The sequence below is a fragment of the Myxine glutinosa genome, chromosome 5 (assembly GCF_964187855.1).
Source record: "Myxine glutinosa chromosome 5, kmMyxGlut1.1, whole genome shotgun sequence".
Classification (NCBI taxonomy): domain Eukaryota; kingdom Metazoa; phylum Chordata; class Myxini; order Myxiniformes; family Myxinidae; genus Myxine; species Myxine glutinosa.
The window spans coordinates 199,579,220-199,604,118 of NC_136265.1; the positions used below are offsets into that span (position 1 = coordinate 199,579,220).

Here is a 24,899-nt window from a genome sequence, read left to right on the forward strand (position 1 = left end):
AAAAAAAAAAAAAAAAATCTCCAATGCGATACATCGACTGTTGGACGTCTTATCGTGCACCAACTTTTGATTAAGCTGGCTCTGATAAACGTTTGATGATATGTCTGGTTTGAGATTGTCAAGTGTCGATCTCAAGTGTCGTTTCATCAATACCTCAGACGGAGCTGCACCGGTTGTTAATTGTGGCGTGATGCGGTATTTGAACAGGAGACGATATGCTTTTAGTCTAGTAGGAAGACTAGGTCCCCCTGCACCCCCCGGAGATATACTTCTAATCAGTGTTTCTAGATTGGACAAAATGTGTAGAAAATGACTAGCTATGGCCCCAAGCTGAAAAAATGTCCCACATACCATTTTTATGCAAATTACTGCTGCAAATTTTATGCAAAATTATGCAAATTTTATGCAAATTTTTGATGAGGAGTAGAGTTGAGGGGTCTTTGAGGGCTTCATCGAGGTGCTCTCGGTTGCAAGACTGGGTCATTCTGAGAAGCACAGCAGGGTCAGAGATCATGATGTTCTCCTCCTCAGTGAATCTCTCCATCAACAGCCTCTCCATTGCCTCACACACTGTTTTGAGGCAAAAGAGGGACTTTGCGTAGGCCTTTCCACTGAGAACACCTTTGAGAGATCCACTTGTTACTAGTTGTGCCTCAAAGAGAATCTCTGCATATCCAGAACCACGCATCTTGTGTCCAGTGAGCATCCCGATGTAGTTCATGGATGTGTGGAAGGGTCCAATCGTTACTACATGACTAGCAAATTCATTTGGCCAGCGCCAGATGATGGGAAGGGCTTTCATGCAGACACCCAGATCAAATGTATTCAGGACCCATCTCTGACCCACCTCAGCAGTTGCTGCCTCGGAACGCTTCAGTAGCTCACGAACAACTGCGTTGTCTGTGATCGGTTGGTGGATAGGCGTGCAGTAGTCGACTGTTGATTTGCTGGGTGGGGGAGAACCAGTTGCAGAGGTGAAACCCCCTAGCCCAGGCACAGGCTGCAGGCCACAGCTTCCGATGTATCTGATGAAGAGCCAGATGTAGTACTCTTGCATCGTAGTGGCATAGACTGTGTCATTCTCTGCTGGCGGTGTGAATGATGAGCCTTCAGGGAACTTCGGGCCAACGCGAGTAAAGTGCAAGGGTGGGAGAGTTTTTGGTGTGTCGACCTTCAGGCTACGCTGTTGTGACCTATTGATGGTAGGTAGCATTCGGTCCTTGCTGCTCTCGAACCCGGGCTTGACCTCCTGCACCATGATTCCTCCAGCACTGTTTACAATGTTGCTGCCGTGCACACTGGTAGTGGTTTTATTCAAGTTGTCCCACTCACAGTGGAATACAAGGTTGCCCTCTCCTGTCACAATTTGTGGTGTACGATAAGTTGAGACTTCATCCAGGACCTTGGCGAGAGCAGTTTCCAACTCCAAGGCGAAATCGTAGCTCTCAGAGTGTCCAAGCCTGTGTAGTATTGTGGTGAGCTGTTTGCTTCGGAACAGGTGCCTTACAGTCACACAGAGGAGAATGTGCTTTGGTAACTTCCATTTTCCATCTGACACTGCACGGCACAGATCTTGTCCAATGGAGAAGACCAGACGCTTCACCTTTTCTGTCTCGATGCCCTCCTTGCCAGTCATTAGCACGCTGAGAAAGCGGACAAGGTCTGGAGGTAGGATGTCTTCAGGATTGAGCTCCATGTCTTCAGCTGTTGGTGGCCATGGTTGGTCTTTACACTCTCTGAAAGCCTGTAGAATACCCTGGCGAAGTTGGAGGGCAACATTTTGGTTCTTGTTTGTGCTTCCGAGTGTGAATGCTCGTGCGAGAGCATTGGAAACTGTTATGTTTGAGCTGTGCACAAGCCAGAAAGAAATGACATCACATTTGTCATGATCAACCTTCGTGAAGTGGATATGCTCCTTGATTGGGTCATTCTGTAGGCGTTTCAGTAGTTTCTCTGACCGATAATTTGAGTTCTCATATCCATTCAGTTTCAGTTCCTCGACATAGAGCAAGCGCAAGGAAGAAAGCTGTAGAACTTTATTCTGCTGGATGACCTGGGTTTGAATGTGTTCCAGTACTGAGTTGAATGCCTTTTCATGGGCGGCTGACATGCAAGCCTGCTCCTTTGGTGCTTCGGCTCTGTGAATCGCACGCTCATAGTTGTAGAATGCTGTGCGGAAAGCTTTAAAACATGACGGATGGTGTTTGGCCTCACATGCAAAGAGGTCTTTGTTTTTCACCTTTCGATGGAGTCGATAGAGACCCATTTTCTCAGCCCGTGTTTCGATTTGCTCCCATGCATTTTCTTTGTTTTTAAAGGATGGGAAGGTTGTAGGCCTCTCAGTATTGCGATGAGCATCTTTGGTCTCAACTTTCTCACAAAATATACACTCTGGCGGGAAGATGGGTTCAGCAGAACCTCCTGGTTTACGAGGAGAGTGATGCCATGATGAGGTTGATGGCCCTGGTTCTGTATCATCTCCCAGACGATGAAAGTGGCGGACAAAGTGCTTATAACACTTGCTGTGATATCCTACTCTTTCTAGGTCATCAGGAAGAGTTGCCGGGATCTGATCACATACTGATTGCATACGACATGGGGAGTCATGCGGTTGGTTGAGACGTCTATCCCGGATCTTTTGAAGCAGTTGCAGTTTTTCTGAAGCAGATCCTTTAATTTTACGGAGGGGCGTGAAATCCCCATGATCAGACATGGATGGTACATGAAGGATGCATGTAGGAGGAGAGCTTTGGGCTGCAGGTTCTACACTCCGTTTTCTTTTGGGCATGCTTGCTGTCGATGTCTACCATCACTGTTAAATGACAAATAAGAAATCACGAATGATGTTAAAAGTGCCTGTGAAAGGAGGCTCTGAGTTTTCAGTGAGGTAACAGAGGTTCTGAGTCATGTTCTACACTAGGGTACTTTTTAGCTGACTAAACCATGTTTAGTGGCATCAAAAGTGCTAATAGCTAAAACATCTAAATTCTTCCACACTAACGTTAGCTATCTAGGCCAATGAAACATTGTGCTAAGTTACTGTAGCTAGCTCAGCTGTCGTGCCTCTTTCTGGTTCAATTCATATACAGAAGTCAACAGATATGTCTCATGTTTGGCATTAACAAAAGTTTAAGTTACACCGACATTAGGAACATACTGTACATAGATGAGGCTAGCTTTAACGTTAGCTAACATGGTGCTAGCTGGCTCAGCTGTTATTCTGCCTGTTTATGATTTCATGCAGAAACTGAAGTCAAGAGTGTGAGTAACATTATAGTTAGCATCTTACCTGGCTAGATTGGAGGATGAATACCAAGAACAACACACAGATGGAATGGAAGACTGAACTTTCAACTGAGGTATTCAATAACATCAACGTTACCAATTGATACGAGCGCGCGACATTACCAATTGATACGAGCGCGCGAGCGCGCATGTTACATGGATGGAAATGTAAAATGGCAGCTATAGCAGCACTAATTTGGATCTCTAGTCTGTCATTTCTGCACTGTGATTGGATAACATAAAAAAATATGTTTGGGAGTTAACAGCAGGAGTTGGTAGATTTTACGTGGGCTGGGTGAGAAACCTTTAAATAAGCAAGTGAAAATCTCTCGCAATACAAAGTCAATGGTGGGAAGAAAAGTTGAGTGGTACCAATGTTACTGCCAATGTCCCGCCCCTATGCAAGACTCAGGAGCATCTTGTTGACATTTAACCTTGAAAATACCTGGGTTTAGACCCCTTATGTACCATGTTAAGTTATCTGCAGTATTAACGTATCCTTATCATTTGTAAAACTGATTATTTTGTAATTACAGCATTAATATGCATACTAGTATACCATAGACACATGTAATCATGTTATGAATAGTTCTATCATGATCTATGCCCTTCAAAACATGGGTCTAGACACCTTCATTTTTCAATTATCTGCAATATTGGCTGAGATATGTCAAAAATCGTTTTTTTGATAATGGCAGCAGTAATTTGCATAAAAATGGTATGTGGGACATTTTTTCAGCTTGGGGCCATAGCTAGTCATTTTCTACACATTTTTTCCAATCTAGAAACACTGATTAGAAGTATATCTCCGGGGGGTGCAGGGGGACCTAGTCTTCCTACTAGACTATTTGTTTCCAGGGTTCCCTCCTGAACTTTCTGCAATCCGGATTTGATGATTCCCACGGATCGTTCGGCCAAGCCATTTGAAGCCTGGTGATGTGGGCTGACAAACTTATGTTTGATGCCGTTCCGACGTGTGAACTCGGCAAACTCGGTACTGGAAAAACACGAACCGTTATCACTCACGATCATTCTGGGCAGACCATGAGTGGCGAAACAGCGTCTGAGTCTTTCGATGACAATGGCTGACGTAGTACCACGCGTCACATCGGCATCAATCCATTTTGTGTGCGCGTCCGTAATTATTAGAATCATGCTGCCGTTAATAGGCCCAGCATAATCGAGATGTAGGCGATGCCACGGTTCGCTGGGCCATTCCCAGGGATGCAGTGGCGCTTTCGCAGGTGTATTCCGGGTGCTCTGGCAGGGGTAACAATGTCGAACATGATGTTCGATATCCGCATCAAGATTCGGCCACCACACATAGTTTCTGGCGAGTGACTTCATCTTCACAATCCCGGGGTGACAGTCATGGATTTCATCCATGACCCTGGAACGCAGATTTTTCGGGATCACGACACGACATCCCCAGAGTAGGCAACCATTTTCCACGCTGAGTTCGTTTTTACGTGCTTTAAAAGCCGCAAAATCTGGGTCACCCTCAGGTAGCAAATGCCATCCAAGCTGTACAGCCTGGACAGTTCTGGACAGAACGGGGTCTCGTCGAGTATGAGTGCGGATCTGGCCGGAATCGACAGCACAATCTTCCAGATGATCCATCAGTGCGATAATGGATCCTGGTGTAGGCGAATCATCAACGGATTCTGGAAGGGGTAACCGACTCATGGCATCTGCATTTGTGATAGACGAACCGGGCTTATAACATATGGTGTAGTCATAAGCAGCGAGAAACAGGGACCAGCGGATGATCCTGGGTGGTAGTGTGTCAGATGTCGCCTTAGTTGGACCAAACAGACTGATCAGCGGCTTGTGATCAGTGCGAATCGTGAAATGATGTCCAAGAAGGTACTGGCGAAATTTGCCAACGCCGAAAACGATTCCCAATCCTTCCTTGTCAAGTTGGGAATCGTTTTTCTCTGCCGGGGACAACGTTCTGGATGCAAATGCAACCGGTCTTTCCGTACCATCAGGCATCACGTGTGATAATACACTCCCCACTCCATACCGACAGGCATCGCATGTCAGCACAAGATCCTTCTCTGGATCAAAATGAACGAGAACATTGGACGATTTGAGCAGATCCTTAGAGGTCTGGAATGCTGATTGTTCAGTGGACCCCCAGCTCCAGGAGACTCCTTTCCTCAAAAGCCGATAAAGGGGGCCCAAAACGTCGGTCACATTCGGGATGTAACGACCATATAACTGAAGCAAACCGAGGTATGACTTCAATTCGGTCACATCTCGTGGAGCAGGAGCATCCTTGATAGCTCGGACTTTCTCATCTGTCGGGTGTAGACCCTCGGCATCAATCGTATGACCCAGGTACGTGACTGATGGCACCATAAACTTGCACTTGTCTCGACGCAAACGTAGGCCGGAGTCCGAAATATTCTTCAGAACTCTCTCCAGGTTCTGTAGATGTTCCACGTCCATACGACCAGTAACCAGAATATCATCCTGGTAACAAACGACGTTGCGTTCGGCGGCAAACAAACTGTCCATGACACGCTGATAAATTCCAGGTGCAGATTTCACTCCAAAACTAAGTCGGTGGTACCTGTACAACCCACGATGCGTGTTGATGGTAAGATACTGTTTCAAATTCTCGTCCAAGCGGAGCTGTAGATAGGCGGATTTGAGATCGAGTTTCGTAAAAGTCTTGCCTCCCGTGAGACGAGCATGGAGGTCTTCGATCCTCGGGATTGGATATTTATCCAATGAAGAACACCTGTTCACGGTCATTTTATAATCTCCACATATGCGGATGGACTGGTCCGATTTTATGACCGGAACGATGGGCGCCGCCCATTCGGCATACTGGATTTGCTCGATGATCCCCAGATTTTCAAGATGATCCAGTTCCTTGTCAATCCGCTCACGCAGGGCGAAAGGGACTGGCCGAGCCCTGCAAAATATAGGATTGTCATCCCGGTCAACCCTGAGTTTATATTAGCCGTATGTCCTTTCAAGGTTCCAAGCTCATCCTTGAAGACATCCGGGTACGTATCCAGCACATTTTTGAGTGTGTATGAGGTGGTAGGAGAAACGTTGGCTGCCCGGAGTTGATGAATGCTTTCCCACTTTAGTCGAATTATGCTCAACCAGTTCCTGCCGAGTAAGGAAGGGCCCTTTCCAGGAATGACGATCAGGGGTAGGTGAAACTCACGGTTATCGTAGCCCACCGTGACGTCACATGTACCGCAGGGAACAATCTTCTCACCTGTATAGGTGGAGAGTCCATAGGTAGTAGGTTTCAGATGGGGTCGGTCAGCATCACTCCACAGGTTTGTGAAAACAGCATGGCTGATGAGCGAGACGGCCGCACCAGTGTCGACCTCCATTTGCAATGGTCGATTGTTGACGACAACATTGGCAAGAAGAGGGTCCCGCCTATGGTGAGAATCAATATGAAGCAGGTCATACGATTCTGAGTTGTCGGAAACAGAGCTCACCTGGTCAAGCTCGGGTTCCTCCGAACCGATAAACTGATGAATCTTGTCAGCAGCTTTTCCTTTTCCCGATTTGCGAGTGATTCAAGCTGGAGCAATATGGCCAGTTTTCGAACAGAAATGGCAGGTGGCATCTTTGACACTGCATACTGCATGCATGACACAGTGTTGCACTGCATACATGACACCATGTATAGTGAGCCCATATCAAAAAGAACAGGTGATCTCCAGTGGCGTTTGGCCCACTGGATTGTTCCCTCCAACACGTTTATTAGACATTTTTCTCCTGTCTGTTTGTTGTCCCTTCTGTACAGTCAATGAGGACTTGTTTCATGCATTCATAGACTGTATCCGATTATTTCCTTTGTTTCATTGGTTGAATTATATTGCACACGAAATGCATGTTACTTTTTCTTTGAGAAATTTCGTCTTTGGTTTTGCTCCTAAACAGGATCCTGCATCTAAACCGTTTAGTTTCCTAATAGCAACTGCGAAACTTGCTGTTTATCTGACAAGAAAAGACAAACTATCTGGCAAACCGATAGAGCACTGCAATATCATGTTGCCTTTTAATGCATTAGTCTCAGCAAGATTGAAACTTGAGTTTACCCTTTCCAACGAGGCCAGAAATTTTCAAAACTTTGTTGATACTTGGCGTGTTGGTGGTTTTTGTGAGGTTAAAGAAAACGAATTGAGAATACTGTTATGAGATACTGATTATGTTTCTTATTTGATGATCATTGGGTACTTCTTCTTCTTCTTCTTTTCCTTTTTGTTGGCATTATTGATTTCATTGCAAAACGTGTATATTGTTACCTTTATACTTTTGTAATGCTTTTGTAATAAAAGGACTAAAAAGTCTCTCTCTCTCTCTCTCTCTCTCTCTCTCTCTCTCTCTCTCTGTCTCTCTCTCTCTCTCTCTCTCTCTCTCTGTGTGTCGGTGCGTTGGGTGTGGCGTCATGGCGGCTGTGAGCAACTGCTCTGTGTTCTGGTGAGCCCGTTGCGTTTCCCCCCCCCCTCCCCTGCCCCCCTCCCTCTCCTTTTCCATCCTGTGTGCTTCGGCATTGTGTTTTCATCCGTTCTGCACCCTTGTCTTCGAGAGAGAGAGGATTGAGAGCGGGCCCTGTTTGGGTGCGACCTACTGGCTTTGACGGCACGTTGTAAGCCATTTTTGTGCTTATAACGCATGTTTATTATTTACTTTAGTTAGATTATTTAGGTTGGATACCTTCTTGTCCGGTTCGGACAAGGGGGGAAATTTGATCTGTTTGTTGGTGTTCGACAAACATTGGGTTCTCTTGGTTCTTGGCTACGAACTTGTCTTTGGTCGAGTTAGAATGGCGGGCGAACGTTTCCGCATTGATACGTACGAATCGCTAACTCGTAAACACGGGCTAGTTTGTGTTCCTCCCAACGGGGTGGAAATTATCGATGTGCTTTCCGCCATTGGAAACATCGTTGATGCACACAGTATTCACGCTGCCTCTCGTATGAATAAGAAATTCCAGCTTTCCGGCCCGGGTGAGAAAGGCCGTGGATGGAGGCGAAGATGCGGCGCTGCAAGGAAACGGGCACGATGGGGCGTGGCTGGCCCTGGGAGACGTCGCAGAGCAGGACGGTGCCCGCAAAGGGGATGTCGGCCAGGCGGAGGCCCGTGTCCGCCGCCCGGAGGGCCTGCGCCGAGGTGTCGGTGGTCTGGTTGGCCGCCATGAGCGCGAAGTCCACGCCGAGGTGGACCGCGTTCGCGCTGGCCCGAGAAAGACAGTCGGCCACGGCGTTGTCTTTGCCGGCGACGTGCCGGATGTCCGTGGTGAATTCCGACACGGCGGAGAGGTGGTGCTGCTGGCGGGCCGACCACGGCTCCATGACTTTGGCCATTGCATAGACCAACGGCTTGTGGTCGACGAAAGCCGTGAACGGGCGGCCCTCCAGGAGGTGTCGGAAATGGCGAACGGCCAGGAATAGACCGAGCAGCTCGCGGTCGAACGTGTTGTATTTTAACTCGTTCGGCCGGAGCTGCCGGCTGAAAAAAGCGAGTGGCTGCCAAACCCCGTCCACCCATTGTTCATGGACGGCCCCCACCGCGTAGTTGGAGGCGTCCGTAGTGAGGGCGATGGGCGCGTTGAGCACCGGGTGAGCCAGCAGCGTTGCGTCGGCGAGGGCCCGTTTTGCGCTCGCGAAGGCCACGTCCATGGCCGCGGACCAAACGATGTCATGCTTGACCGGCTTGCCCCGGAGGGCCTCGTAAAGGGGCCGCATGAGCTGAGCAGCGCGGGGCACGAATCGGTGATAAAAATTCACCATGCCGAGGAACTCTTGTAGGGCCTTGATGGAACGGGGACGCGGGAACGTGGTGATGGCCTCGACCTTGGTCGGCAGCGGCACGGCCCCGGTCTTGGTGATGCGGTGGCCCAAAAAGTCAACGGTCGTCGTGCCGAAGTGGCATTTGGCCGGGTTGACAATTAAGCCGTGCTCGCTGAGGCGACCGAACAGTGTTCGGAGGTGGAGGAGGTGCTCGGCGCGGGACGTGCTGGCGACGAGGATGTCGTCCAGATAGACGAAAAGAAATGGCAGGTCGCGCAGCACGCCGTCCATTAAGCGCTGGAACGCCTGGGCCGCGTTCTTGAGGCCAAACGGCATCCTCAAAAATTCGAACAGGACGAATGGCGTGATGACGGCCGTCTTCGGGACGTCGGCCGCCCGGACAGGTACCTGGTGGTATCCCCGTATCAGGTCAATTTTGGAAAATATGACCCGTCCCGCCAAACGGGCGGAAAAGTCCTGGATGTGAGGGATCGGGTACCTGTCGGGGGTGGTAGCGTCGTTGAGGCGGCGGTAGTCGCCACATGGGCGCCATCCGCCCCCCAGCTTTGGCACGATGTGCAGTGGTGAGGCCCACGCGCTATTGGAGCGCCGCACGATGCCGAGGTGCTCCAACGCGTCGAACTCGGCCTTTGCCACGGCGAGCTTGGCCGGGTCGAGGCGGCGGGCCCTGGCGTAGACCGGCGGGCCCGTAGTGGGTATGTGGTGCTCGATCCCATGCCGCACTGCGACGGCCGAAAACGTCGGCCGCGTGAGGGCCGGGAATTCCGCGAGCAGGCGAGCGAACTCGTTCGCCGTCGGGAGGGCGCACGCCAGTTCAGTCGGCGCGGAGCTGCTCATCGTGCACGCCAGGGAGCTGAAGGTCTTGGCGTTGACAAGGCGACAACGTTTGACGTCAACCAGCAGCCCGTGCGTGCAGAGGAAGTCAGCGCCCAGCAAAGCCATGGGGACGCAGGCGGTCACAAAGGTCCACTGAAAGCGCTGGCTGCCGAAGCAGAGGGTGACGTCGCGCGGGCCGAAAGTGTGTATGGCCGAGCCATTAGCAGCGACCAAAGAGGGGCCGCAAACGGCGTCCCGCCTGTCCTGCTCGGAGGCGGGTATGACGCTCAGTTGGGCACCGGTGTCACAAAGGAAACGCCGCCCGGACGCTTTGTCCCGAATAAAAAGCAAGTTGCCCGAGTGGCCGGCGCTCATGGCTGGGAATGAACGCCGGCCCGGCCGTTTCCCGACTTGCCGAAAGTGCACGGGGGTCGGCACGTCCGAGCCTTGTGTCCGAACCTGGCGTGGTAATAACACCACGCCTGGTCAGGTGGAGGCCCCGGCCGTCGTGTCGGAAGCGGTCGGCGTGGCGTGGCGGCCGCCAGTTGCACCGGGAGTTCGGCCTCCAACCGCGCAGGGGGCTCGGGCGTCGTGGGCGTCGCCTCGGACGGCAGCAGGCTCCAGGTAGCCGCGCCGATGTGTTGGCCCGCCGAGGAGATCTTATCGGCTTCCCTGGCGAGGGCGCGGGGATCGGTGATCGATGTGCCAGCCAGGGCAAGGCGTACCAGGTGAGGCAGCTGGCGAAGGAAGAGCTCGCGGAACAGAAAATCCGGGGAGTGCTCACCGAGCAACGAGAGCATATAGTCCATGCGCTCGGACGGGCGCGTGTCGCCGAGCTCGGGCAGGTCGAGCAGGCGCCGTGCGCGTGCCACCGGTGAGAGGGCGAAAGCGTCGAGGAGGAGCGTCTTCAGCGCGTCATACTTGTCGGCAGCCGGCGGGTGCTCGAGGAGGCTCAGGGCGCGGGCCGCGGTGGCGGAACTGAGCGCTGCCACGACGTGGTGGAAGCGGGTGTCGTCCGCGGTGATGCCTCGCAGGGCGAACTGGGAGTCCGCCTGGGCGAACCAAACAGCCGCGTGAGCCTCCCAGAAGGTAGGCAGTTTAAGAGTCACTGCCGTGTCCATGTCGGTAGGTCACCAGTGAAGGAGCTGCGCTCCAACGCGAGTCGAAAGAATTGACGCGACCAAAGACGGAATTCGTCCGAGTTGCTTTATTGAAACAAAACAGCTCAGGTATTCTGACAAGCCCGTTTATCGGGCAGCAATATATATACACATTTATGCCCGGGCGTTTGCCCGGGAAAACCGAGACCGGGCATGCCCGGGTGTCAAGGGCGAGTCCTGGAAAGGCGAGTCTGGACATGCCCGGGCGTCCTGGACACGGCCTGGCAAGTCGAGGCTGGGCGTGCCCGAGCGCTCTGGGCGAGCCCTGGAAAGGCGAGAGCCGGCATGCCCGGACGCTCTGGGCGAGCCCTGGAAAGGCGAGTCTGGACATGCCCGGGCGTCCTGGACGTGGCCTGGCAAGTCGAGGCTGGGCGTGCCCGGGTGCTTTGGGCGAGCCCTGGAAAGGCGAGAGCGGGCATGCCCGGGAAAGACGAGACCGGGCGTGCCCGGGAGGTTCGGGCGTGCCCGGGAACAGCGAGTCCGGGCATGCCCAGGAGAGGCGCGTCTGGGCCCGTCCGGACGAGCCCGGCATGGCGATCGCGCCCTGGCCGCGTCCTGGCAGGTGCAAGGCGATTGTGTACATTCAGCGGGAACCGCTACAAGATCATGATTACCGGATCTTTGCAGCTACTGAGACCTTGATTTGCTATACATGTGGGGCATACGGACACACTCGGCAGTATTGTCCTGATGTGAGGAAGAGTTACGCCGCAGCAGCTGGGGCACCCCCCCCCCCTCCCCCCGTAAATGACTTGAACGACCCTGTAGATGAGCCAGGTGTCAAAAAAAGGTCAACACCAGAATACCAGGGTGCGGGTGACAGTGGTGCTGGTGGAGACGCCCATACGGTAGTGGAGCAAACATATGTGGAGGAGAGGCTGCAACCTCAAGAACAAAGGGACTTTGAGGAGGTGAAGCTGATGGAGACCGAGTCGAGGAGAAACTTGAAACGCTCTCTTGTGAGCGATGAGAATGGAGGAAAAGGAAACAAAATGGTTCTCGTGCAGGCAGATGGTAATACAGACCAACCTGATGACCATGTGCAAAATGGTAATGCAATAGGTAGAGATGGGAATCTGCCCATTTCACAGGATGAAGAGAATCGAAGCATTACGGAGCGTGTCACCCTGTGTGATGGTGGACACCCTGCACCATGCGACGAGCAGTTAAGGACCCTCATCTCAACGGAAGATGATGAGAAAGAGATTGATAAGTCGGTGGCAGACAACAACGATGGGGTAGTTGGTGCCATGCAGCCGCAACAAAAATACCATGGTGACAATGACACAGATGAGGTGCCAGTACCTGACACACTACTAGGCGAGAGTGGGGTCGAGGCTGATGAGGAAGGATGCAGTCTTGCTGCCCTGAGTGAGTCTCAGAAGGAGCAGGTGAGGCAAGCAGAGGTGACAAAAGGGAAGGTCATTGATTTCTTAAACGAAACGTTTAGACAACGTCATGTTGTAATTAGAGATCATTTCCCTGATGTTCAAGCTTTCATTAAGGCTTCGAAACCTCTTTTACAGAAAAATGACCCCATGCTCTCGGAGCCTCAATTTCAACGTCTTCGTAAAGCAGTAACAAAGGCGAATAAGGAATTGCAGGCGGAGGGTGAGCTACCACCTTAAAATGACAATGCGAGAAATACATATTGCCTCCCTGAACATCAATGGGGGATGTGCCCCCTTACGAAAAATTCAAGCAATCCAGGCAATGCAGAGAGTAAAAACAGATGTCATTCTATTGCAAGAGACCCATGCCACAAACAAGTTGGCAGCTGAATGGTGTAAACTTTTTAAAGGGCAATGGTGGCTGAGTGGGGTTTCCACACCCAAGGCTGGTGTTGCCATCGCCTTAAGTCCCAGGTTTCCCACTCAGAGTGTTATTTATAGGGAGGTCTATAAGGCACATTTGATAGCGGTGGAGTTCTACTGCAATACACAAAAGCTTATTATAGTAAATGTGTATGCACCAAGTGAACCTATAGAAAGAAGAATATTCTTTTCCACATTGCGGGACTTTGTAGAGGGACTGGATCCAGCTGCTCTCACCTGTATCGCAGGTTTTTTTTTTTTTTTTTGTATACAAGATCGAGGCTCGTGAAAGAGCTAACATTAATCACACAAAAAGACAAACCGACACACAAAACATAAAAAACAAGGGGAGCGGCAGACAAGATGGGGAGAGAGGGGGAAGGACACAAAAGAGAGGGGGAAGAGAGGGGAAGGACACAAACACAACATTTGAGAGCAGGGACATCGGGAGGACTTGGGGGGAGGTGGGAGAGGAATAAAACATATGAACACTGCAAGGACTCTGGGGTGAATTACCGGGGGTAGAAAAGATCAAGGTTTTCGATGGGGGAAGATAAGAGATGGTGGTGAACAGCTGTTTTAAAGACCTGGAGGGAGGAGTGGGATTGAAGGGAGTGGGGGAGTTTGTTCCAGAGGCGGGAGAAAAGGGGAATGAAAGAGTGAAGGTGAGCAGAGAGCCTAGACTTTGGCAGTTTAACCATAAGAGGGTTGCAGGCAGATCTTGTGCGACCTGAAGGAATATTGGGAGGACAGAGCACAGAGAGAGCTGGGGGAGCAAGGCCGGAGAGGAGTCGGTAGAAGACAGAAAGACCACCAACCTGCCTGCGGTGAGTGAGTGAAAGGCCCTCGGTGTTGACTACATCGCAGGAGATTCCAATGATTCTGAAAGCTTTGGCCTCAACAGCGTGAAGCCGAGCAAGGTGTGAGGCAGGAGCACCAGCCCAGAGGGGGGAACAGTAATCCATTGAGCTGCGGATGAAAGCCTTGTATGTGGTGAGGAGCTCAGGTGTGCCAAGGAAGGACTTCGCATGACGGAGGATGCCCAGTCGGCGACTGGCTTTGGAGGCCAGCTTGGAAATGTGGTTTTCCCAAGAAAGATCATGGCAGATAGTGAGACCCAAAAGCTTGAGCGACAGAACTTCTTGGAGAGGATTGTTGAGAAAGTAGATGGGAGGGTTGTCCAGTCGGTCCTTTCGGAGAGACATTGTAAGAGTGTGAGATTTGTCAGGATTGAAAGACATGTTCCACTTGTTTGACCAGTCTGTGATTTTGTCCAGGTCTGCAGAGAGTGAGGAGGCTGCAGACTGCCGATCTGAGGGATGAGGAATGGAGCGACAGAGAGTAGAGTCGTCAGCAAAGAGATAGAGAGGATTTTCAAGAGAGTCAGAGAGATCATTGATGAAGACCAGAAAAAGCACAGGGCCCAGAACACTACCTTGGGGAACTCCAGCCTGAACAGGAAGAGGAGATGAGAGAAACCCATTCAGGGCCACACGTTGACTATGACCAGAGAGGAAGTCCGCCAGCCATGCGTGGAGATTTCCATGGATACCAAAGGAGGAGAGTTTGGTGAGCAGAGCAGGGTGCCAGACCGTATCGAAGGCATGTGAAATGTCAAGGGAGACAGCTCTAATTTCCTGTTTGGCGTTGAGGACCTCCATCCATTGTTGAGAAAGCAGAAGCAGCATGTCCAGAGTAGAGTGACCAGGTCTGAAACCAAATTGATGATCAGAGATCAAGCCATTGGAGAAGAGGAAAGATTTAATATCTGAAGCAATGATGGATTCCATAACTTTGCTGATAATTGGAAGAAGGCTGATTGGTCTGTAGTTGCTGGGATCTGTTTTTGCACCTTTTTTGTGCAAAGCAGTGATGTTGGCTGATTTCCAAGCAGATGGCAGATGACCTTGAGCAAAAGAGAGGGTGAAGAGAACAGAAAGAGGGAGTGAAAGAGCAGAAGAACATGATTTTAGGACCCGTGGGCTGATGCCGTCAGGACCAGTTGCAGAATCAGAGTCGAGGGTTGACAGAAACTTTTCCACCTTGTCAGGAGGAAAGGACACAGAGTCTAGGAGCAGCTGGGTACGACTGGGTACGGTGGGTACAGAGAGGGATGGGTTTGGGACACAAGATTTAGAGGCAAACACAGAGTTGAGGCATTCAGCTTTTTCACGTGCGGAGTCAGCCGTTAAGCCGTTTGAGGTGAGGGAGGGGATGGAGGGGGAACAAACACCAGAAACAGATTTGACCAGACGCCACCAGGATTTGGAAGAGGGAGACAGATAAGAGAGTTCGGTCTTGAGAATGGTGAGATATTGTTTCCTGGCTCTCCTGAGGGTGGACACACTCTTGTTTCGGGCTTTGTGAAAGGAAATAAGATTTCCTTCCGTTGGATTTGCTTTCCAGGAGACGAAAGCAAGTTGTTTCAGGGCAACAGCCTCACCACAAGATTCCGTGTACCATGGACGGGAGGAAGGGTATGACAACTGAAGACGAGATGGGATAAATCTGTGCATGAGAGAGAGCAATTTACTTTGAAAGAATTCCCAGGATGAGTTGATGTCAGAGGCGGTAGAGATGGGAGACCAGTCCAGATGATTGATGGCTGCTTGAAGACCGTGCCAGTTGGCCTGAGTGAAATGCCAGACTCGTCGACGCTGAGGAGGCTCTCTGAGAATGGTCAGAGAGATGTCCACTTTGACAAGCACATGATCAGATGAGCCGATTGGAGCAGAAGAAGAGCAGCAGACATTTTCAGGGAAGTTTGTCATAACCAAATCCAGAAGAGAAGGTGCTCCGTTGACTGAGATCCGGGTCGGGAAATTGACAGATTGTGTCAGTCCCAGTGAGTCGCAGAAGTCCTTTGCTGAAGAGCCATGGCTGGTGAGAGAGGTACCCACACCCAGCCAACTGGCATGGTGACAATTGAAATCACCACATATGAGGAAGAGAGAGGTGGGATGGGTAGATAGAAGTTGGTCCATATTATCAGACAGTGAGATGTAGATGGAGTCATCGCTGTTTGGTGGACGGTACAACACACATATGAACAAAAGGTGGGAGCGAAGGGGAAGCCGTAGCCAAAGGTATTCCTGGGAGTGAGGTGGAGAGAGGGCAGTGGAGGGCGAGTGAGGAAGAGAGTTTTTTATAAAGATAGCAACCCCACCTCCAGGACGAGGCTCAGGTCTATCATACCGGAGGAGGGAGTAACCTGGGTGAGATACCAAGGCATCAGAGACATCATGAAGGAGGAAAGTTTCTGTTAAGCAGATCACATCTGGTTTGTCAGAAGCAACCTGTATGGAGAGGTCAGTCAAGTTTGAGCGAAGGTCCTGGATGTTTGAGGTCCATACCGTTAATGAAGAGGAAGGGGGAGCATCGGGTGCAGAACAGGGGGGGGAGGGGTAGGGTAAGATGTGGAAGAGGAGGAAGAGGTAGGGAGAGCTGTTGAAGGTGTGTCAGAGATTTCAGAGATTTCAGAATAGCTTGGAGAAAGGGAAGAATGGGGCGGACAAAAGGTTTGATGGAGATTGGGTGAGGCACAGTGAGGTGTTATTTGAGGAGGGGGAAGAGCGAGGCAGAAGGTTTGGGGAGATGAAGGTGAAAGTTGGAAGGGGGAAGAAGCAGGGAGGATGCTTTGAGGAGGAGGGGTGAGAGGGGAGTCTAGGAGGGGAGGAGCGAGGGAGAGTCTCGGAGGGGAGGGGTGTGGGGGGAGTTTAGGAGGGAGGGGAGGGAAGGGGCAAGGGGGGAGATTTGAAAGGGATGGGTGATGGGGAGGATTTGGAGGGGAGGGGTGAGATTGGATTTTGAAAAGTGTACGATTCATGGGAAACGAACATTTTTTGCAAAATGAGTTTGAGACCTTCGAGTCAAAAATACGTTTGAGGACACTGGAGGAGGGGTGGAGTTCTGGATAGTTTAGGGAATGTAGAAAGGAGGAACTGTAAGAGATGGTATTATATATATTTTTTGGAATGAATAGATTTGGTGAGCAAGACGAAAGCATCCTTTTGTAGGAAAAGTAGAAAAGAGTGTTATAATATATGAGAGAAAATAGTTGTTCAGGGGAGAGATTATACATTTCTAACCGCGTGATCACGAACGAAGAACGAACGAACAAAAAGAACAACAAATAAACGAATAAGACCTGGGAAGGAAATATTTTTTGGGGGGTTTTTTTTGTTTTTTTTTGTGAGTACAGATATTAAACAAGGAGGTACGGGGTGAACGACTGGGACGAAACAGAGAACGAAAATAATTTCAGCGCATTCGACGAATCGCTGAGAGAAAAACAAAACCACAAGGTCGGAGACGGTACGGTAGTCTAAGCCTACGAGTACTAGGCCGCAGAATACTCGATACCATTAACCGACGATTGTGTATACATGTACGAAAAATTAGCACCGAAAATTTTCCAAAAGATACGCTATAGGTACACACACCGAAAGATAGATACAGTCTCGACAAAAACACGATTGTGAAAGATCACTTAGCTTCGAGAGCGTGAGCGCATGGAGCAGCTTCGAAAAGACGTGACCTCGCCATGATCTCGTGAGATTTCCATTGAACTTTCAATTCAACTTTCAGTTCAATCTCCATTGAACGCGAGATCAGGGAACTTTAACTGTACAATTGATCCTTCAGTTGACAGGAATGGACATGAACCCCACGGCGCTTCTGCAAAGGTGTTAGCGAGCCTCATCAAGAACTATTGTTTTGTGGATGTGTGGAGGGTACAGCATCCAACTTCACGGGCCTACACATGGTGCAGATGTCATGATGGCGTCATATCAAGGGCAAGGCTGGACAGGATCTATATCAATAAGCCAATGCTGAATGTGGTGTCCACTACCCAAATACTCCCAACAGGGTTTTCAGATCATAATTTAGTGGCAATGTCCTTTAAATTACCCCTGACATCAGGAGGTAGCGCATACTGGTCACTCAATACTCGGCTGTTAAGTGATAAGAAATTTAAAGATGCTTTCCGAACCATATGGGGGAAAATCCGGTCCTCTAAGCTTGAGCATGCCAACCTTCGCATATGGTGGGACCTTGCAAAGTGTCAAGTTAAAACGTTTTGTCAACAGTATAGTCTGTTTACTACTAAAATGCAAAGTCTCTCAATTGACTCATTAAAGGCCGAAATTGCAGAATTAGAACAGAATCGTAATGGGGCTGGGAAAGATTTGGGATATGATCAGTTACTATGGACAAAAAGGTCGTTACTGACCGAAATGGTGAGGCAGCGGGCAATGGGTACCTTGGTGCGTATGAGGATGAGTTACTTGACTTTGGATATGCCAAATAAGGACTTCTTTAGCTTGGAGAATTCGGTGAAAAACTCGCAGCAAATTCATAAGCTCTGTACTGCTAATGGGTCAACGGTTACCTCCCAACTGGAGATTAAAGCGGCCTTGAAAGCATTTTACTCTGACCTGTATTCTGCCCAGAGTATCAACAGTGAGGCGATACAGGAGCTGATTGCTGGGCTCCCAGAAGTCGAGGAGGACAAGCAGCACACACTGGAATCGTCAATTTCACCTGATGAACTTGAAGCAGCCATGCGAGGCTTGAAAGATGGTAAAGCCTCGGGGATTAACGGGCTGCCTGGAGAGTTTTATAAGACATTTTGGAATCTTGTGGGACCGGATCTGCTTGAAGTCCTTGACGAAAGCCTTCGTGCTGGAGAACTTCCTCTGTCCTGTAGAAGGGCGGTCGTATGCCTTTTGCCGAAGCCTGGGAACATTCAACTCATTGAGAACTGGCGACCTGTTTCCTTACTGTGTACTGACTACAAAATCTTGTCTAAAGTATTAGCGAATCGGCTGAAAGAGGTGATCAGCTCTGTCATACAGCCGGATCAAACCTACTGTGTTCCTGGACGGTCCATGCATGATAATCTGTTTCTGGTAAGAGATATTATTTCCTGTAAAAAGTATGTGCCTGCCAGTTTTGGGTTATTGTTTCTGGATCAAACAAAGGCTTTTGATCGTGTTGATCATGCATACTTGTTTTCGGTTCTTAAGGGGATGGGTTTTGGTGAAACCTTCACAGCATATGTTCAACTGTTAAATACAAACACTTTCTGTATGTTGAAAGTAAATAATAACTTATGCTCCCCCTTTCCCTTTTGACGGGGTATCCGCCAAGGCTGTCCTCTCTCGGGACTGTTGTACACAATTGCCCTTGGACCACTTTTGGCATCTTTCAGGAAACGATTGCCTCAGGATATGGGGGTAGAGGGGTCAAAATTTGTCATAACAGCTTATGCTGATGACGTTTGTGTTTTACTTAAAGGCCCGGGCAGTGTAGCTGCAGTACAGCAGTGCTTAAAAGACTTCTCTGCAGCCTCTTCTGGTGAAGTAAACTGGAGTAAAAGTGTAGCCTTGTGGTGTAGTTCAGGTAACCCCTCAGTCATATCACCACCATCACTCCCACAAAATCTGGTATGGAAAACAGATGGGGTCAAATATCTTGGAGTTTATCTTAGAAACCATGAAATGGAAATGAGGAATTGGGAAGGAGGTGTGGAACAAATCGCATACCGTTTAAAATCATGGAAAGGACTACTGCGGTCTCTTTCATACAGAGGCCGCGCTCTTGTTATCAATAACCTGATTGCAGCGAGATTGTGGCATAAAATCATTACCCTGCAGCCACCCAAGGAGCTGATCCCTGCCATCCAGAGGAAGTTGATAGATTTTTTTTGGAGTGGCTACCACTGGCTGCGGCCCAGTATACTGTACCACCCTCGGAAGGAGGGGGGCCAAGGAGTCATTGATGTCTCTGGGCGGCTTATGGCTTTTCGCCTGCAGTCTGTGCAGAGACTACTGTATGCGGAGGAGCTGCCCTGGCGCCCATTTGCACATTTTCTATTACAACAGGCTGGTGAACTGAACTATGATCGGCACCTTCTCTTGGTGGACCTTGATTGTGTCAGCAGTGCTTCACTTCCTGCTTTTTATCGGAGTTTGCTGGATGCATGGAAAGGCCTTGAGGTTAAACGTTGTCTTGAGGCATATAATTGTCGTAATTTCCTCCAAGAACCTCTGTTCTATAACAGCTTTTTCCCATGTATTCCTCGTAGCCATGCTTTAATTCAAAAATTCATTCAAGGAGGCGTAAGCAAAGTGGGTGATCTAAGGGATGCATCTGGAACCAAGTGGAGGTCTGCTGGGGTGGTGGCGACAGGTGTTTGTGTCGCGTCTGTTCGAGTTGTTCAACAAATCAAACATGTAGTCGTAAAAAAATTCAGGCAGCTAAGCATTGGCTGGGAAGGTGCCGGAATTGTCGAAGATCTTCGACTATCTTTCCCCGAAATCAAGGTGCTGCCCTCTGTCCAGTCCAATGATGATGGGTTTCCCTCTCCCTTTCACTTAGTAACTAAGGCTGGTGTTCTTAAACTCGTGAGGGGGAAAGAAGTCTCATCCCTGTCTGGAGCGATGCGTGTGGCCTTGTGGTCAGAACGGTTAGGGCCGGGGTTCCCCTCTACTCCACTGTGGCATAATATGTTTGTTCCACCCATCTATGGGTTCCTAGCGGATATCCAATGGAGGCTAACACATTGGGCTCTCGCCTCAAACACTTTTATCCACCATCTTAATGCCTCGGTGCCTGTAAATTGTCCCTTCTGCGAACAGGAGGAGGATCTTTTTCACGCATATGTCCAGTGCAGGAGGTTAGCACCTCTATTTTCTGTGATTGCACACCTTTCTTATAAATTATCTTTCACTTTTACCTTGCATATATTTATTTTTGGTGTACCCTTTACCTACTCTTGTAAAAATGCTGGTGCCTTGATGAATTTCCTGATTGCCATTGCAAAATATGCAATTTATAAGTCAAGGAAAATTCAGATTGATAAATGTTATGGTCATGACGTCATTCCCATATTTAAAGGGCTGGTGTCAGCAAGAATAAGGCTGGAATTTGATCACCATATGAGTAACGAGAATGTTGAACTTTTTGAATGGAAATGGTGCACTCACGAGGCCTTGTGTGTGGTTCAGGACTCGAAACTCGTCATGATGTTTTAAGAATTGCATCAAGAGTGTGATGCTTTGTTTTTGTTGTACCTTTTTTTCTCTGCCCCTGCTTGTAAATACCGTTGCGGTATGGAATGACATGCTTGTGCATTTTGTGGAAATAAACGGTGTTCAAATTCTCTCTCTCTCTCTCTCTCTCTCTCTCTCTCTCTCCGTCTCTCTGTCTCTCTCTCTAACTCTAACTCTAACTCTGTCATGCCCTGACTTAGTGAAGGCGGGCTGCTCCAACCCCGATGTGGGCGATCTCTGGATCGCTCCTGTGAGATCGATCAGCTGTGTCCATGCCGCGTGCTTGTTCGAGAGAACTGTATGGGGCTAAGCAACAACAACAATGAGATACGATACCACACAACACACAGCAAGGTTTGAGCGAAAGTGCATTTCCCCACATCTCGTGACAGCAAAAACGCAACCAAAATTCCTTCATATCAATGAAAAGTCAACCAATAGTAGTTTAAAAAAAAGAGAAAATACAAAGAAATGACAATAAATAGACCAATGAATTCAGCCCAAATCACCACCCAACAACTCCGACAGGGGGTGATAACTCGCATCCACCAATCGAACAAAAAAAGATCACGCAAATTTTTCTCAACAAGAAATAATGAATGCATCAACGGTATTTACAGTAGAGCAAAAATTACCTTTACACAGACAAAGCAAACACACACTAGCCATGTGGGCAGAAGTTTGTAATTTGTTCTAAGGTGGTGGACTGGTGGTGATGAGTGCCCTACTCTCTGCGAAAGACACGGTTAGGACATCTAACTTCCACCGACAACCAGTCCTGGTAGACAGTCCTCCAGGTTAACGTCCTTCTGATGGACATCACACACAATGTTGCCTCACCTTGCATGAGAAATCCCAGGGCGACAATTTATAGCTGGCTCGAGGTTCAAACCCAGGCCAGACCAGCCACAGGTGAGTGTGCATACCTATGAACTGTCTTGCCAGCTCACAATTAATATACAACTGTAAATATTATTGAAATTACCTATTCCAATAAAATTACCTATTCCAATAAAATTACCTATTCCAATAAAATTACCTATTCCAATAAAATTACCTATTCCAATAAAATAACCTATTCCAATAAAATTACCTATTGAAAGCCCACCCTTCCGCGAGTGCTACGATCCCTGGGATGGTATATTCACACGTGGTTTCCACTCCCAAGGAAAGCTACTGTGTAACCGACATATTGGACTTTAAGCCATTGCCCGCTTTTATGAAACCAAGATAGTTGATAGTTGGTGGGATTGCATTTTCCTCACTGCAGTTCTCACAAATTTTGTGAATATAGTTGTTACCCGACTACTGCGAACTCTTCTTCCAGTTCTCCTTTGGTAACTAACTTTCTAAAGTACAATGATGTCTCTAAATGTCTTTATCCTACATGTTGTCGTGTACAATCTTTTTCATGGGGATGTTATTAAAACATGGCGTCCTGCTGACCCTCTGGACTCAATAAACTGGATGAAAACGAGGATTTCAAAGTGAAGAGCAAAAGTGCAAAACATTCAATGTATTTATCTGCCCGAATGTGGGATGCACATTTCAAGTGTCAAGGGGTCCGCTGACATTATCGGTGTAAGCATAATCGTTCTGACTGCAGTGAACCTCCGCAATGGTGGAGTCGCTGTCGCAGGAATCGGCGCAACCTGGCTCCGCAGTCGGGTCACCCAAACCGCTCGCCTCCTCACTCGCCCCAATAGTGGATGATGCATCTGCTCCCGGCATCTCGTTGGTGTAGATGGGTATCGCGTCAGCTCCGAGCGAGGGCAGGGAGCTCAGCACAACCTCGAGCTGGTGGACAATATTGGAGAAGTCGGGTCGGTCTCCAGGATCTATGGTCCAGCAGCTTGACATGATGGTGTAGCTAGAAAAACAAAGACCCGTTCCAAAGGGGCAAAGCATGACCCTATCAAGGTACTATTGAACCCAATAAAATCTCACATGATGAACCAGTCGAGTGCAGCATTTTTACTGCCTTAATTCACTTCATAGAGGAACACTTGGAAAACGAAAATTATTTAGCGATAATTGCTTCTTTTTTTTTTTTTTCTTTTTTTTTTTTTTTTGGTATACAAGATCGAGGCTCGTGTAAGAGCTAACATTAATCACAAAATAACAAACTGACACATAAAACATATGATAAAGGGAGCGGGAGACAGGATGGGGAGAGAGACAAGTACAACATTTGAGAGCAGGGACATCGGGAGATCTGTGGGAGGGAGAGGGCTTGGGGGGAGGGGGGTGGGGGTGGGGTAGGAGAGGTTAAAAGCACATGGACACTGCTAGAACTTCCAGGAAAGAAGTCGGAATTTCAAAAAAGTGGATCTGGGGTAAATTAGTGGGGGTAGAAAAGATCAAGGTTTTGGATGGGGGAAGATAAGAGATGGTGGTGAACAGCTGTTTTAAAGACCTGGAGGGAGGAGTGGGATTGAAGAGAGCGAGGGAGTTTGTTCCAGAGGCGGGAGAAAAGTGGAATGAAGGAGTGAAGGTGAGCAGAGAGTCTTGATTTTGGCAGTTTAACCATAAGAGGGTTGCAGGCAGATCGTGTGCGACCTGTAGGAATATTGGGGGGACAGAGCCCAGAGAGAGCTGGGGGAGCTAGGCCGGAGAGGTGTCGGTAGAAGACGGTTTCATCACGTAAATCAGGAAGAGGTTTAATCACGCAAAAGAAGCACTTTAGCATCGGTAATCATAATTAATAAATAATTCAACTACACAGTTCATAGAACACCTTACCCCACACAGTCTTGCGAAAAAGGACATGGGAAGGGTCTTTTAAGCTCTTGCTTTGCGTTACCAAGCACAGTCTATATTTCCCATGAGTCGCCATTTTGTCCGGATCTCGATATTCTCCCGGAAGAGCGTAGGCAGCAAATTTGGTTTGTCGAGATGGGGTAAATCGGCGTAATATTTTGTCCAAGTACTGCTAAACTTGAGGTTTTTGGAAGTGCCAACCAGGCAATTTGTGTTTTACAGTGTTCAAGTATATTATTCAATTTAAATAAAATAAAAGTTTTAAAGGCCGCAGAAAAAAAACATTTATTTGGAAGTTTACGGCCGTTGATGCACTATCTTTTACACTTTAAATTAGTTATTCGTGCCTGCTGTCTGTGTCATTTATGACATCACTAAAATCAGTAAATTTCCTGTTTGGAATGATTTTCAATTTTGTTTGGCTGCAAGACAGGTAGACGGAGTAAAAAAAAAGAAGACCTTACTCCTTCCTCTCTGTTCATGGCAAGCCAAAACGATCCTAAGATGCTTTATAAGATTGTATGTGACTTGACTGGCACAAGAACAAACACTACCATACCAATTGAAGACAAAGATGGCAAAACACTGCTATTACATGAAGAAGAGGAAGGAAGGTGGGTGGAGTATTTCCAAGAGATTCTCAACCAACCCAATCCCACCTCCACTTTTGAGTTTGATGGTAACATTGTGTTGACACAGCTGGACGTCAACTTGGAAGGAATTACCGATACGGAGGTTCGGAGAGCCGCCATGAAATTGAGCAACAACAAGGCACCCGGGTTGGACGAAATTGCAGCAGGCCTAGGTTCGGAGAGCCGCCATGAAATTGAGCAACAACAAGGCACCCGGGTTGGACGAAATTGCAGCAGATCCTCTGAAACATGGACAAAATGCCGTCATCACAGAGCTCACAGACCTGTTCAATAAGATCTGGAAAGCAGAAGTTGGTCCAGTTGAGTAGGCAAGGCAACAGGCAATCGTTGGGCTACCAAAAAAGGAAACCTTAGTTGCAACAATTGGGGAGGTATAATGCTCCTATCTGTATCTGGTAAAGTTTCTTGCCCAGTGCTCCTTAACAGACTAAAGGAAGATGTGCAGGAAATCCATCATGAAGAACAGTCTGGTTTTCCAAGTAGTAGATCATGCATAGAGCAACTTTTCACACTGAGGATCATCACTGAACAGAGCCTGGAAGCCACTCGCTATCAACTT

General features: G+C 48.7%; 1 protein-coding gene across 4 annotated transcripts in view; it reads right to left on the reverse strand.

Annotated features, from left to right (window-relative positions):
* Positions 1-21,278: 21,278 nt before the first annotated feature.
* Positions 21,279-24,899, reverse strand: part of LOC137426493 (tyrosine-protein kinase Mer) — a 122,859-nt gene continuing 119,238 nt past the window's right edge. For 2 of the 4 annotated variants that reach the window (XM_068115079.2, XM_068115080.2), the window contains exon 17: positions 21,279-22,797. In XM_068115079.2, coding sequence (XP_067971180.2) covers positions 22,476-22,797 — 322 coding nt within the window. In that variant the 3' untranslated portion in view covers positions 21,279-22,475. The other 2 variants (XM_068115081.2, XM_078779349.1) reach the window with 2 other exon arrangements.